Here is a 15396-nt window from a genome sequence, read left to right as displayed (position 1 = left end):
TTTTAACTTTAAAAGGGAGAAAAACTTAACTTTTTATCCCTAAACTTTAAAAGTTGTATCAATTAAAATCTCAAACTAATAATTTAAAATCTTTTATAAATGATTTATTACTATTTTCACCTAATTCTAATTAAATACAACCAAATAAGTCATCGAAAAGTTAATAAAAAAATATAAGTCAATGAATTTATGAAAATTTAAGGTTAAATTTGAAGTTTTAAACGATGATACGAGTTAACCGATTTAAGATAAATGCATTTTGAGAAAAGAAAAAGAAAAGAAAAAAGCCATTTTGTTAGTGCCTATGAAGGAGGATAATCAGAAGAATGTTTTTATTCAAACATTCTTTAAAAAAGTAGACTTTATTCCCAAAGATTCCTTTTAGGATCACTAGAAACACTCACTTTTACATATTCCTTATCAACAAACTTGCTTTTGTAAATTAAACTTTCTTGGTTCTTAGTTTGTGGCAAAAGCTCTTACCCATCCAAATTTTGCAATTTATTCTTTACGTCATTCTTGAGTGAGGACACTCGTATTAGTGTAAGGTTTCAATACAAAGAATTATATTCGTAAGTTAAAAATATTTAAAAACATATCAGCCTATTTAATATAATAATAAATTAAAAAAACAGAGTAAAACTATGAATTTTTCTTTTTACAAAAATAAGTACTTCTAAATGATTAAAAAGCAAACATATTGCAACCAATGTAATTGAATTGTTCTTGTTGATATCTCCATAAGTTGGAGCTTAGTTCGACGTCAATCTACATAACCTTCTTCATTAAAGTAGAAATTTCGTAAAGAATCATATTCTTTTCTTTCTTCAACCTCTGTTTTTTTTAGGTCTCTCACTTTTTACATATTCTCTTCTTCTTTGTGACTCTCCTTCACCCACAACCACAAGTTTTCAAAGAATCAAACTCTTCTTTTTTTTCTTTTTTTCTTTTTTTCTTTTTCACTATTTAAACTCTTCAAATCCATCTTCAATTCCATTGCCTATCTTCCTCTGTTTCAATAAACAAAAAACAGAGCAACCTTGTTTTCACTACTCAACCACTGAAATTCCATCTGGGTTCCTCTAAATTTTGAAAACCATATCTTCTTTTCATCCAAAAAACACAAAAACAAAGCAACCCATCATTAAAAAAATGCCAATTAACCCGAATTTCCTTGACCTGCAATACAACGTTTCAAAGAAAAAGTTCCTCCGTGAACCTTCCCGGCTGTTCTCCTTCAAGGACCGGCAGAGCTCTGGCCTACGGCGGGCACTGCAGCCGAGCTTGGAGGAGATAAAGCAGATCTTCAACAAGTTTGACACGAACAAAGACGGGAGGATCTCAAAGCATGAATACAGGGGAATTCTTAAGGCGTTGGGGAGAGGGAGTTCAATGGAAGAAGTGCAGAAGATTTTCAGGGCGGTGGATTCAGACGGCGATGGGTATATAAATTTGAATGAGTTTATGGAGGTTCACCGGAGCGGCGGGGGAGTTCAGGCAAAAGAGGTGGAATTTGCCTTCAAGACGTTTGATTTGAATGGGGATCGGAAGATTAGTGCAGAGGAAGTTATGAGAGTGTTGAAGGGATTGGGGGAGAAGTGTAGCATTGAGGATTGCCGGCGAATGGTGAGGGCGGTGGATAGCGACGGCGACGGCATGGTGGACATTAATGAGTTTATGACCATGATGACTCGCTCTGCAAAGTAAAACTTTTCTTCTTCTTCTTCTTCTTCTTCTTCTTCTTCTTCGTCTAATGTAAACTAAAAGTGTTTGTGTAATGTAAAGGCTTTGCGTTTATTTGGAGTTACAACTTTCCATTCCATAACAATTCTAACTTATTAAACTTAGACTCAAATCTAAATCCAATCGACTTTTAGTGTTTAATTAACTATCAACCACAAGTTAAATTTATAGATTTGTGGTCATACTTACGAATATACTTAAGAAAATCAAGCGGTAATTTAGTTTATGTTCCATTTTAGTCTATACTTTCCAAGGTGAATGAAATACCATTTTGGTTATCGTACAATTGAAATGCTAATTGGTAGTGATCATTTTCATCCCTTTATTTTCCTTTTGTTGCACTTCTTTCCATCAAATTTCTAACATTATATCCATCCACTAAATTTCATAAAATGTATCCTCAAGTTTGTGTAAGAGAATTTGCAATATATATAAAACCTTAATTCAATATTACCTTTTCCGCTACAAATACTTAAATAAATAAAATTTATAACTAGGTAAACTAAATCACGAGATACAAGAATAACAAATCATTCAAGGCAAAGAATGTGATACAAGTTTGTTAGGCATCAAAGTAAACATAGTTGAATTAACATAGAGTACGTATATTATTAGCGTCCAAAAGGTTTATTATATTACGTACTCTCTATCATACTAAAGAAATTTTGGGTTTATTTGTTGTTATCAAATTTCTATTTTGTACGGAGATTCCCCAAAATGATGGACCAAAGAAACTTAGAAATTAATTTTTCAAAAATAAGTATATAATGTTGAAAAAAGTCGAGAAGATCAGCAACTCAACTTTTGTTAAACACAAAGTTCTAGCCTATAGTTATAACAATATACAACACAACATAAGTAATAGGAGTGACGCACAAACATTGATAACCTAGTTTGGTATACGTCACATGGGGGAGGGGGAGTAACAAAGTTCAAAATTTTACAATGTAGTTCTTACATTTGAGATCTCGTTACTTTCAACACTACTCATAAAAATGCACTTCTTCAAGATCCACTCAAATTGTAAACGTATACCATCCCTAAACGTATATCTACCGACCACCACTACAAAATTATCTCACAACCACTCGACCAATGGTTATACAAGGAGTCAACCACAAAAGTAACAAATATAATAGATTACTTTTCTAAATATGGGTAGTTTGCTAATGGGTAACAAATTCAAAATTTGAAATAATTAAACTCATAACAAAGCTAGGTTTGAAGATATTTCTTTGATGATTAATTGTTCTTCATTCCTTCATAATGAAGATTTTTCTTTTTCCTTTTTTCCTTTTTGAAAAGTTTTCTGCATTGTAGGAGTTGAAAGCAAGCCTATAATATCACACAATTTTTAAACAAAGTCAAAACCCTTTGCCTATATTCCATCAAATTTCTAAAATAGAATAGCTCTATAAGTCAAAATTCATTTTACACCGTTGCCATTAGATTCTCTCATATTAACTTTTAGCCTTTAAGTAGGTATGTTGATCATGAGTTTTCAAAATGCATTTTTTTATTTCCAAATCTTTTAAGATCATATGTTTGATTCACGAGTTGAGAATGTAGTATAATTTAATATAATAAATGACTTTACATACTTCTTCAAATCATTTTTAAAAAGTTAGGAGACAAAAAAAAATTACATGATGATGATTTAGCATTCCTTAACCAATCGCGTATCATTTTAGAATTTTGAAGAAAAGATGTAATTTTTTTTTTCTATTATAACACAAGAAGTCAATCAAAAGATCTCTTTAAAAATTGTAAGAATCAAATTAAACATAAAAATTCTAAGATTCGAGATTAAAAGGATACATTAACCAAAGAAGTAGAAAAGCATGCAAATCATTTGAAAATAGAGAAATTAATGTTTCTCAAAGAAGTCCCAAATATAGTTGTGGAAGCAATATCTGTAAGACACCAATTATCACCTAATAAGACACCAATTATCTCCAAAATTCTCTTCTTCTTCTTCTTTTTTTTTTTTTTCCTTTGTGGGTAGAGGTTTGTACGATTCCTACTCAATGAAAGAAGAGAAGCATAAAGGATGGGACATGTAATGTTTATAAAAATGCAAGGGTGCTACCGTTCATGCACTTCAGAACAGTATTAAGAAGAATAAAAAAAATGGATGCTAAAAGAAGGGGTTGTAGGCAATGTTATATCTACTAAGCAGAAGAGATGGATGAAAGTAATTACTTTTCCTACCAACATATCAAAGACACGTCCCTCTTAAAATGTTTTAACAAATCACCACAATTGGAACCAGAGAAATTTCAAGAAGGATTCAATGCCATTGAGACGTTTACTTTTTGCCAAAAGCTTACAACCCATGTTTGAGGAGAAGAAAACTAGCGGGAAAAGAAACAAAAAAATATGATTACAAGGCAAATGAGTAAACATCAGGATAAGCAGACCATACATTATAAATAAATGGCTAGCTCATTTCTAATTGGTGCCTTGTTCCCGGGTTTGCATAAGGATTTCGATGGTTTAACACTAAACATCAAGCTGCTATTGAGAAGATAAACTCATCAGGTACATGTTGTGGGGATGTTGTAGAGTGAATGGTTTACCAGTAATCCCCACAAGAACATTTACCATCCTTAAAATGATGGAACCGTTTGTTGTCCCTAACAATTAACTCTCTCCCAACAATTCTAGACATGATTTTGATGGCATTGTGACAGTCACCACAGATCCTTAGGTTCTTAATGATCCTCAGAGGTGTTCGTGCTGGAGTACTGATCAATCCGTATGCGATTGCCAATCGTTCACTATGATACAGCAATGCCTGCTCTTTGGCCTCTTGATCAATATCGTGAAGAACATATCTAGTATCTGGCACATACCCTTGTTCTTTCATTGCCTTCAAAGCCTTTAATTTTTCATCATCTTTGTAGAGAGTTGGATTTCTGAATTCAACAATCCTGTTCTTCCCCTCAAGCATACTAATTGCAGACCGTTTTTTGGGAGGTGGTGTCGGTATCTTATTAGAGACAGCTTTTGTTGGGTCCAGATCAACAATTAGCTCCTCTGCATAGTCCTCAAGATCAACATCTCCATGAATTCTAGCATAGTTCTTTAAAGTCTCCCATACCTCCACTGTAGGCTCCATCGGCAGTTTCTCAACATACTCGAAAGCCTCATGGATGTGCCCAGGTTCCCCAAGAATACCTAGAAGCCCCAAATAATGATTCGTGTCAGGAGTAATATGATAATCATTTTTCATTGACTCGAAGTACAGAAATCCTTCTTCCACAGCATCCGCACTAGCACAAGCTGACATAACATAAAGGAAAGTTTGTGAATTGGGTTGCAATCCTAGATTCTTCATGTTCTCAAATAACTCCAGACCCTCATCACCCAGTCCATTATCAGCATATCCTTTCATCATCAAATGCCAAGAATCAATATTTCTATCAGGCATATGATCGAACACTCTACGTGCATCACTCATGCTTCCACATCTCCCATACATCTCAAGCACTTCATTATTTAATTGCAGATCACTTCTACAAGTTGACTGTAGAAAGTAATCATGAACTACCTTAGCATTGTCAAGTGATTTGGATTTTCCACATAGTTCAAACAACAAATGGAAACAATCGACATCAGCTTTAACACCTTGTTTCAATAATTCAACAGCTTCTTTCAACTTCCCCTCTCCACAAAAACGCCGCAGTTCATCAATAGGAGATACAAGGGCATTTGGTGCTTGATTTTGAGTACCATGCCTTTGAATCTCGGCTTGATTATTCAACTGATTAGAATTTTCTGGTTGTGGGTTACGATGTTCCGACCTTCCAAATTGTGGGTGTCCTTGATTTTGATTGTTCCATTGGTTAGGGCCTCTTTGTTGCTGATAATTGAAATTTGGAGGGTTCGGCTGCGAAGGATTTTGATATTGAGGGTAGCTTTGATTTGGAGGGTTTGGCTGCGAAGGATTTTGATATTGAGGGTAGCTTTGATTTGGAGGGTTCGGATGCGAAGGATTTTGATATTGAGGGTAGCTTTGATTTGGAGGGTTCGGCTGCGAAGGATTTTGATATTGAGGGTAGCTTTGGTTTGGAGGGCTCGGCTGCGAAGGCTTTTGATATTGAGGGTAGCTTTGATTTGGAGGGTTCGGCTGCGAAGGATTTTGATATTGAGGGTAACTTTGATTTGGAGGGTTCCACGAATTAGTTTTGCCGACTTGAGTATAGCTCTGACCCTCCCGGGAAAATCCAGGATTGGGTTGAGGACTCTGATGCTGACTCCGATAATTCAATTGATTACTAGGAGTTCCCTGTTGAGCATAATCGTGATTCTGAAACTCCGAGAACGACTGGCGATTAAAATTTTCACTTGGAGGATTAACCTGGCTCGGCGAGCCCCACTGCGGCTGACGATATGGAGGGCTAGACGAAGAAGGTTGTTGCGGCGAAGAAGGAAAGTTAGAGAAATCGCTAGGAATTGCCGAGGTGCTTAGGGTTTTGATTAGTGTCTCCGTCTGGTTTCGAAAAGTGAAAGTGAAAGAAGAAGAGAGAGGATACCGTACCTTGAAGAAGGAGGAGACAGTAATGGGGGTTCGAACACGCCGGACAGCCATTAGAGACGCCATTTCTTGATGAGAAAAGGCCTAAACCCTAAGGAAAGGTTGAGAGAAACCTCAGTTACCGAGAGCTTGTGAGCGGAAGACAAAAAGTAAGACAAAAGTATTTGGAAAATTGTAGCAAATAGCGTAATTTAGAAACTATATAAAAAATACAACACTTAGTAAATTTTTTTTTTGTGAAAATAATAACCTTCAACAGCGGATTAGTAAAATCTTGTAAGATATCAAATTTACCTTTAAACGACTGCTATCGATAAAAGTTACCCCTAACGTTGTTACCGACTTGAAAACTATAAATGATAACAACTATCTATGGTAATAACTATCGATGATAGTCGATAGCTTTCAATTTTAAGAAATTGGAAAGAAAGATTTTAAATTGTAGTTTAACGTAGACTATTTAGTGTTTAACCAATTTTTGTACTATATATAAATTATTGTATCGTCGTGCTACATATTTTATTATTTTTTTTAGATAAATGTCATGTATGCAACTACATTGGACATTGTGTGGGCTTCAACATTTGTCCATTTTTTAAAGCAGTCCAATTTTAGAGGCGGTACTTTTTCGATTAATAATTAAGTGTATACCAATGATTTTAAAAAATTATCAATATAGTAAAATCATAAGTAATTTCTACTATAATCTAAATTTTATTATGTTTATAAATCTTTCGTACCACTAATATAATATTGGATCTAATTATTACCATCCTAGCATTTTAAATAAAAATATGGATTTTGATACTATCCTTATGCAAAATTACATGACTAAGATTTCATATTTGAGGGATTTCATCCCATTTTTTTATCCACATAGCCTATGGAAAGTGACCGAATTTTGGTCGGTATAAAAAGTCCCACAAATTCACATCTGACTTGTAAGTGGTCTCATTTTGAAGAATGTTGAAGTTTAATTCCTAAAAAAATTGATAAGTGATGCTCTAGATCAATTTTTATGTTTCATATCAAAACTAGTCTCCCAACGATTTTTTTTTAATTATTATTTGTATTTGTCTTGCACTTATCAAGTTCAATGATTGTGGCTTGGTAAGTGTTGAATCATATATTTGGCATGGTTTATAACACATGAAATTGAGCTAAGCCTCAGGATTGGTGCTCCTTAGTGGTCAATTAAGGTGACACCCAAAATAGTTGAAAAAGGCATATATTATAGCCTACAAAAAACCAACCAAATTTTGGCCGATATCAAAAAGTCCCAAGAACTCACATCTAACTAGTAAGTGGTCTCATTTTGAGAATTGTTGAAGTTTTTTCTCAAAAAGATATATCAATGATGCCCTAAACTCAATTCTTATTTTTGCTTTAAAACTATTCATCTAACAATTTTTTTTTATTTGTTTTTGTCTTTCACCTCATTAGTTCAATGATTGTGGGCCGATAAAGGTGGAATCGTATCTTTGACATGGTTTATGGCACATGAAATTCAATTTAGGATCGAGATTAGTGCTCCTTAGTGGTGGAGTAAGGTAACACCCAAAACGTTCGAAAAATGACCTATACTATACATTTTAGAAAGTTAATGCATTTGTCCAAGGTTATAAAAATAATAAATGATGAGTCTTTTATCATCTTCAAAGCACTAAAAATATAGTTTAAAGTAATTTTGAAATTATTAAAATCATTTTTATCATGTTCGAAATCACATTGAAACATATCATTAATCACATGAAACAATTGAATGCTTAATTTTACAAATTTAGATGTAATTTTCATAGTATTAAAATTGATCAAACAAAATGAAAAAAAAAACAAAATTTACCATTTTTAAATTTTTCATGTACCTCCTTGTGCACCGTTGATTAAATTTCAAGTTGACAAGCGCGAGGAGGATGATGAGAAATGCAAATGGAGTGGGAGTGAAAGAGAAGTAGTGAAAGTGAAAGATGAGAAAATGCATCGGTGTGTAAGGAGTTCGGAAGAAAAGCCCTTAACAAGTGAAAGCATTGTTGTAGAAAATTAGTTTAATGTTTAAGTGTGTAAGAGAGGGATGAGAAGGATGAAGAGTCCTAGCATCAGAGTACTTTTGTATGAATCACCTTAATTACTAAGTATCAAAATGAGCACTCTAACCATGACAATGACTCCATTAGGTGACTTTGAGGGTATAGAAGAAAAATAAAACAAAGGTAAAATTGTGCGTAGTGAGTTTTCGTGGATTTTTTAAAAAAAGTGTAAATATTTTGTTTGTTTTTTTTTTATTATTATTGAATTAACCAATTAAGCTTATCTTCTGAAGAGCTGGCAAAAGATATTAAGTCACATTTTACTCTCCATAATAGACAGTTGTAATGAACGCTTAAGAGGGGTGAAAAGAAATACCTTTTTTGTTTGGCTAACCTGGAAATTCTTAGCATGATTTGCATAAACTCTTGGCCATCCACAACTCAATAGAGAGAGGTTGCTCCAGATCATCAGAACTAGGGGGTCATGTCATTATCATCATATCTTGATGTTACACCTTACAATTACAACATTCCAAAGAGAGCTAAGACTTGCAAAATATCTTCAAAACTCTAAATTTCAGCCTTGGATAGGGATACTTCTAATAAACTTTCCGGCGAAGGAAAACATTGAGTTACTTTTTCCCTAGCAGAAAAAAGGAACAGAATACAAGTGAACATGAGAAATGAAAAGTGGAAGCTAATTATAAATTAAAATTCAGTAATCGTTTGAGACTCTTTTCAGACATACGCAACCCAATTCAAAGCATTGAGAGATTGTTGTGATAATACTAAAAATTGAAGGTCTAAATGAGAAAAATATGAAACCTTTACTTGATGATCTAGTAATTCTTTTGCCAGTTTTTCCCAACTGGGGGTCGTGGGAATCCGTGCCGGTATCTGATTTATCTTCAGATTTATTTGCGCTCCTTTTACACCTTGATGATCTAGTAGTCTTTTTACCACCTTTTTCCAACTGAAACACATCTGAATCCTCATCGATATCTCCTTTATCCTCGGAATTATTTGCCCTGGTTTTGTGCCCTGATGATTTGGTGTTCTTTTTGCCACTGCTTTCCAATTGGGTGGCGTCAGAACCCTCTTTGGTATCTTCTTTGTCTACTGAATTATATGTCCTGATGATATATACCTATGAATGCAAGGCTAAGATCATAAGTAAAGATATTTTCAGAGGGATGTTAACATGTTGGGAACAAATAGTTTCAGTCATTGCTGAGATTCCAAGATTAGTTAAATAGTGAAATTAAGAGAGAGAGGAATCCTTATGTGGACCGTATCAGTAGTTCTAAGTCAATTACGTCATGCTTTCTTGAGGAAGGAAAATGTGAGTTGAATTATTAAATATACAAAAGCCTACAAAATCTTTATGAATCGTCTTGAATATCTCAATACTGCCTCCCCAAACTACCAAAATGTACTTCCCCTTGTCTTTAGGCGTCGCTCCTAGCAACAAAAAGCTTTATATCTGTCTCTTATATGTTTTGAGGAAGCTAGTGTTGTTCAAGTCGTGCATCTAACTCTCTTCAATATGAATTACACTTTAAGTAAGATACAAAATATTTCTTTGTGTCCTCCCAACATAAGCATAGTTCAACGGTATTAGACATATGAACAGGTTGTAGATGGTTCAAATTTCTAAACCCACCCTGCACCTATAGTTTTTGTATTTTTCATATATATGTGTACACCCTAAGTCTAAACCTCAATATATGTATATATGTGTGTGTACACATATATATATAGACCTATATATATTAGATTAACTGTGTGATCTATTAAACTTGAATCAAATGAAAAAGTGAAAATGCTTAGCCAATGCAGAAGCAGAATCTCTCGATCAAGCAACAAATTTTTCCCTACATAATCACCTTGAATTCAGTTGGGCTAGTTAACTGAAACACCAAAGCATCCCCATCTACTAACTGGTGATCAATAGAAAACCCTCTCCAACCACCACTAAGACCTGTTTTGTCGGCAAGGTACTTCGTTTGGAACTCATTTTCATCCTCGTCCACCAAAGTTAGAATTTCATCCTCATGGGGAAGATGTGTCTTGCAAAATCTAACTGGAAGACCCTATAAGATATGTATAAAGATAATATCAGTACATACACTAACCCAACCGTCAAAGTAGTTTATATAACCAATCAAAGCTGAAAATTTTCAGTAAAATGACATCATAAACTGACCAGCCAAAATCCTCCTGAAACATGTGATTGAAGCATTGGCTTCACAAAACTGGGGTACTTAGATTCCAGGCTTGATTGAAGGTCTAGTGCTCTGTCAATAGCATATTGCCTTTCTTCATCTGAAGCATAAATCCGATTCAACAAATCTCTCCTTTGATAACTTCTGTTAGTCCAATCATCATCCCTTTGTTAAAGTGAAAAGACACCAAATAATCTAAAGTCAAAAGTAATTCGAAACAGATTTTTCTGCGCACCTTCTAATACCTGGAAGTGGTTCAATGGGCACCTGCAAACACCAATTTGATATGAACATTGAACACTAAGCTTCCGAAGACAACAATCCACTAACACCAAAATAGTACTTCATCTAAATGCTTAATTCAAAACTACATTTTTCTTCATCTTTAAATAAACGTCATTACATTCAAAATGGCCAAGAGTTCAAGTCCTACCTCCTTATAGTTCATAGGGGGCTTATCGGCAAAACGGCTAGACCTTCTCACAGAGAAGGACGAGACATCGAATGGCTGACGAGGACGCTTTAGCTGTTTCGTCTTCCATAACCCAAACGGAGAGAGAGAGTTTAAGCTTTAAATCCATGATCATGGTGGAAGGCATTGGTTTACGAAGAAGTTTAAAACAACAGAAACATACCGGAGAGGATTTAGGACTGGAAGATTTGAAAGCATCAGCAAGCTTGTTCAGATTAAGCTCTTCCATCCTCTTCTTATTCTCCTCCAACCTCTGGCGTCGGCATTCCTCATAAGTCAGGTTCGATTCCACCATTTTCCTGGAAACCAAACAGTGAATACCTCAGTCGGACCGTTGTAGGATTCCGTCGCTGAAGTGAATGAAGCTGGTTCCGCGCGGTGAAGACAAAATTTGGAGCACAAATATTATAGTTGAGAGCTATGTAGTTTGATTTGAATTCAAAGGGCGCTCAGAGTGAAAGACAAAAAAGTGGACTGGGCCTGAACCTGGGCTTAATGGGCTTTACACATTGGAACTTTTTTGGAAAAGCCTATGGGCTTCATCCAGGTAATCGCAAATATAATAATTAGATTTAAAAGAACGAGGAATCGTAAATATATTAAAATCTATCGATGATAGAAATTTATCACCGAATAAGTCTTAAAAATCTATCACTAATAAGTCATGAGAGTTCATTGACGGTAGAAGTTTATATAAATTTTGTAATATTTATGATTTTTTAAAAATGTTTTGTATAATAATTATTATTACTAAAATTGTTACCCATTATAATTATCTATGTTATCCATTGTAATTATCCATGTAATTAACGTCTATAAAATTGAATAATTACGATTTTTATCAAACATCAAGGATACCCCTTTAAATGTGTCATTTCCTCCAATTCCCCTTTCTCTTCACCTTCAACCTATTACAAAAAAAGAAGAAGAAGAAAAACCATCGTGCATGAAGCTCTCCGGTCGAAACATGTGAAGACGTGAAGCTCTCCACTATCTATCAATTAGGGTTGATTTGAGACTTGACAGATACATTAATTACTTACCTTTGAGACATGTGTTTTATTATACTGTGTTTTTGTAAGTTTTAAATTTTTCGTGGAGTTTTATTTGAACGTTGGATTTTTAGTATAAATGGGTTTCTTTTCCATTCATATTGTTCATTTTTAATTAATTTTTGGATTTTGTCATTTGTATAATTATTTATTTGCTTTGCTATTTATCTAGTTGCTACTCTAATTATTTAGTTTTTGAAAATTATGCTAGTTTTCATTAAAATTGACAATGAAAATAGTGGAGTCGATCGAGAAAAGCTTACCATCTCTCTAGAAAAAAACTAATAATTCTCTACATTGGCAAATTTTGTATAAATCTAGAGGGACTCGAGTCCCCTACAACTTTATACTCTTTATATATATAAACTAAAATAATATCAATATCAGAAGTTAGTTTACTGGTAACCTGTTTTTCAGCTCCCTCTAAATCTGTGTTCAAGTCTTATTCCAATAAAATTTCTGAATTCGCCAATAAATTTCTACGTTTGTTTTGTCTCCAACTAGGACCCACTTTCCATAGACTTTAGCATTCTTTTTCTAATAATATATACATGTAAACATTTCTACATTAACATTTATTTTAGTGTGGAGCTAATGCAAACAATGTTCAATATCGACTATAAAAGAATAAGGATTTAGAACATATAACATGAAAAGGTCATCATATTTTTAACACATTCATAATTTGAATGTGAATTATAATACTATAATTAAGACTAAAGTAAATTGACAAAGTAGAAACAAGAGTATTAGTTGACAACAAAATGGGTGACATTATCACAAATCCCAATTCTTTATTTATTTATTTATTTTCAAATCATTTGTGCTTTTCAACTCTCTCTCACTCCACATTTCCAAACAATTCTCTTTCTCATTATTTTAGGTTTTATGTTATGTGAAGTATATGATTTCTTAAGATAAATCATACATGGGGTATTATTCCATTAACAAATGGAAATATTAAATAGAAATTATAATTTATATGATTTTTTTTTAAAAAAAAATAAAACCTTATTTTTATAGAAATTGAAATAAAGTATTTTAATTTGATGTGTATTGTGGATCTCAAATTTATATGGGACATAACATATGATATAGGACGACTTTTGTTGATATAAAGTATAGCATTAGAAAATAATTCCCTTTATAAATGAAACATTTTGTCAAAGATAATGCTGCCCATTTTTTTTTTCTGTTGGTCTAACTCTCATTTATATGATCAATATTTGAAATTAGGCATATAATGATGAATCGTTGGTTGGCATTATTTTATATATAGATTAAAGTGGGGGGTAATGATATTAGTTAGTTAGGTTTTATTATTATTTTCTTTCTTTCTTTTGAACAGCAATAGTTAGTTAGTTTGGTGAAGAGTGTGTTAGTTATAATCTTTCAAAAGTTGGGGGGAAGAGTGAGGAAAAAGAAAAGGGTGAGATAAAAGGATGAGGGGAAACAATAGAAGGAAGTAACCAACCTCCTTCATTAAAAAGCAACATTCCCTTTCCCAATCTTATTTTCTCTCTCCTCTTTTATCTTTTTTTTTGTAATTGATTTTATTTCTTACCATTTTAATTCACGTATTTTTTTACTTTTAAAAATGGTCATTTTTTATCTACTTATTTAACCGTTAAAAAACCAAGATAATCACAATTTAAAAGTTCGACCAAATTAAAATGAATCAAAATTGTAAGTATAATGATGAAAGTAAAAAATTTAAAAATACAAGGACTAAAATGAACTAGAGTTGAAAGTATATATACGAGGGAGAAGGAATATTTTAAAGCGAAGGAGGTGGTGAATATGAAAAACATCTACTCTTCAAAATACACTAACGTTGAGAATGATGATGATGTTTTGACAAGGTATTTGAGAAATCTTGTTATTTATTATTATTATTTTTTCATTGTGTTTCTTCCTAATTAAAATAAAGAGATTAAAGAAAGAAGCTGGATAGGTAAAGTTTCCAAGTAGTTTATAAAAATGAACCAAAGCATATGGGAATAGAATTTAAAACCTTAATATTGGATGTGGGTATGGTTTCTCTATTATAAAAGAGGGAGGAAGAAAAGAATAATAATAATAGGGAGGAGGGGGGGCAGCAGATCCAAAGCAATGGATGCTGGGGATTGGGAAGACCCCCACACTACTCCACGTGCATCCCTCTTTCCTCCATCATTTCCATTCCCTATTTTCCACCCCCCACATTTTTATTTTAGAAAAAAACAATTTATTCCTTTTTTTTTCTTATTTCATTTTTCATTTATTTATTTCATAAAGGATGGAAGGAATTTTTATTATTATTAACACACAAAAAAAAAGTACTCGCAATGGGAATTAATCAAATATACAATATGATGTTGCTTGAAAATGTTCTACATATAGATACACATTAAAGTTGAAGTATTAAACAAAGGGCAAATTGCAAAAACCACCCCAAAATATGGTGATTAGTTGAAATGACATTCTCAAATGTTAAAATTGAAGGATCAAACAAATTGAAATCTCAAACTTGTAAAATTATAATTACAAATATCATTAAACTTTAAGGAATGGTTTTTGCACTTTGTCCAATTTATAATTCAACATGATACTTTAGTTTAGACAAAGGTTTATATTGCAATCATTGTGAATATGGTTGCAATAAAGTTGTGATTGAACAGCACATTGAATGACCATAGAAACGCACATTTACAAGTAAGAAAGAGAGAGAATGTAGAATTAGAATGAATAATTGTGGAAGAAAAAAGTGAACAAATGTGCTTGGGAAACTTGAGAAGATAAATGTGTCTACTTATTTTGTTTATGATTTGACACGTGTTACACCACAATCCCATATTCTGCCAATTTCATTATCCACCCTGTAAAGAGTAGCTGAGCTGACTTGGTATATTAAAAATTATATAATTTATAAAAATAATAAATAAATAAATATAATAGTTACTACAAATAATTGCAGCCTCTTAAGTCTTATCTTATATTAGAACCTAAAAAATATATTTCAAACTAATCTAACATCTCCTGCAAGTTTAGGGAATGTTGCAAAGTTCTTTTATATTGGGATTCTGAAATCCAAATAACTCACACACATAGGGATATATTATAGTAACCCCCAAAATGTAATAAATAATTAATTAAATCCTTGTAAACCATTTTGAATATATTAAGAAGAAATTGTTACTTTAATGAAAAATGACCATGCATGTGAGTTTTTTCAACCTAAAGCTTCCCATGTAGGTGGACTAGCCTATGGTAGTTAATGCAATCCATTTTTATTCTTTTTAAGTTTTCTACCATAGACTATGATACTACTTTATAAGAAAAATATCTACTCCTCTAA

At 32.9% G+C, this 15396-nt stretch overlaps 3 protein-coding genes across 5 annotated transcripts; 1 reads left to right on the top strand and 2 right to left on the bottom strand.

The window, feature by feature from the left end:
- Positions 1 to 908: 908 nt before the first annotated feature.
- Positions 909 to 1810, top strand: LOC103495233 (calmodulin-like protein 30). The gene has a single exon (XM_008456722.3). It carries the CDS (start codon positions 1153 to 1155, stop codon positions 1705 to 1707), a length of 555 nt encoding a protein of 184 aa, XP_008454944.1. The 5' UTR covers positions 909 to 1152; the 3' UTR covers positions 1708 to 1810.
- A 2210-nt stretch (positions 1811 to 4020) lies between these two features.
- On the bottom strand, positions 4021 to 6455 carry LOC103495231 (pentatricopeptide repeat-containing protein At2g15690, mitochondrial). The gene has a single exon (XM_051083215.1). The coding sequence runs from the start codon at positions 6347 to 6349 to the stop codon at positions 4319 to 4321; it is 2031 nt and encodes a 676-aa protein (XP_050939172.1). The 5' UTR covers positions 6350 to 6455; the 3' UTR covers positions 4021 to 4318.
- A 2269-nt stretch (positions 6456 to 8724) lies between these two features.
- Positions 8725 to 11418, bottom strand: LOC103495229 (B3 domain-containing protein At3g19184). Of its 3 annotated transcripts, none has more exons than XM_008456717.3 (7): positions 11171 to 11418; positions 10969 to 11070; positions 10771 to 10802; positions 10517 to 10679; positions 10197 to 10403; positions 9136 to 9457; positions 8725 to 8953 (listed from the first exon to the last, which is right to left on the bottom strand). In XM_008456717.3, exons 1-7 carry the CDS (start codon positions 11300 to 11302, stop codon positions 8943 to 8945), a joined length of 969 nt encoding a protein of 322 aa, XP_008454939.1. In that variant the 5' UTR covers positions 11303 to 11418; the 3' UTR covers positions 8725 to 8942. The 3 variants fall into 3 exon arrangements, with proteins under 3 accessions (XP_008454939.1, XP_008454940.1, XP_050939164.1); XM_008456718.3 differs by having other exon boundaries at positions 9142 to 9457; XM_051083207.1 differs by having other exon boundaries at positions 8725 to 9457.
- Positions 11419 to 15396: the final 3978 nt, after the last annotated feature.

Source organism: Cucumis melo, chromosome 1 (genome assembly GCF_025177605.1).
Source record: "Cucumis melo cultivar AY chromosome 1, USDA_Cmelo_AY_1.0, whole genome shotgun sequence".
Classification (NCBI taxonomy): Eukaryota; Viridiplantae; Streptophyta; class Magnoliopsida; order Cucurbitales; family Cucurbitaceae; genus Cucumis; species Cucumis melo.
Note: the sequence above shows the minus strand (reverse complement) of the source record. Positions and strands in the feature narration are given on the sequence as shown.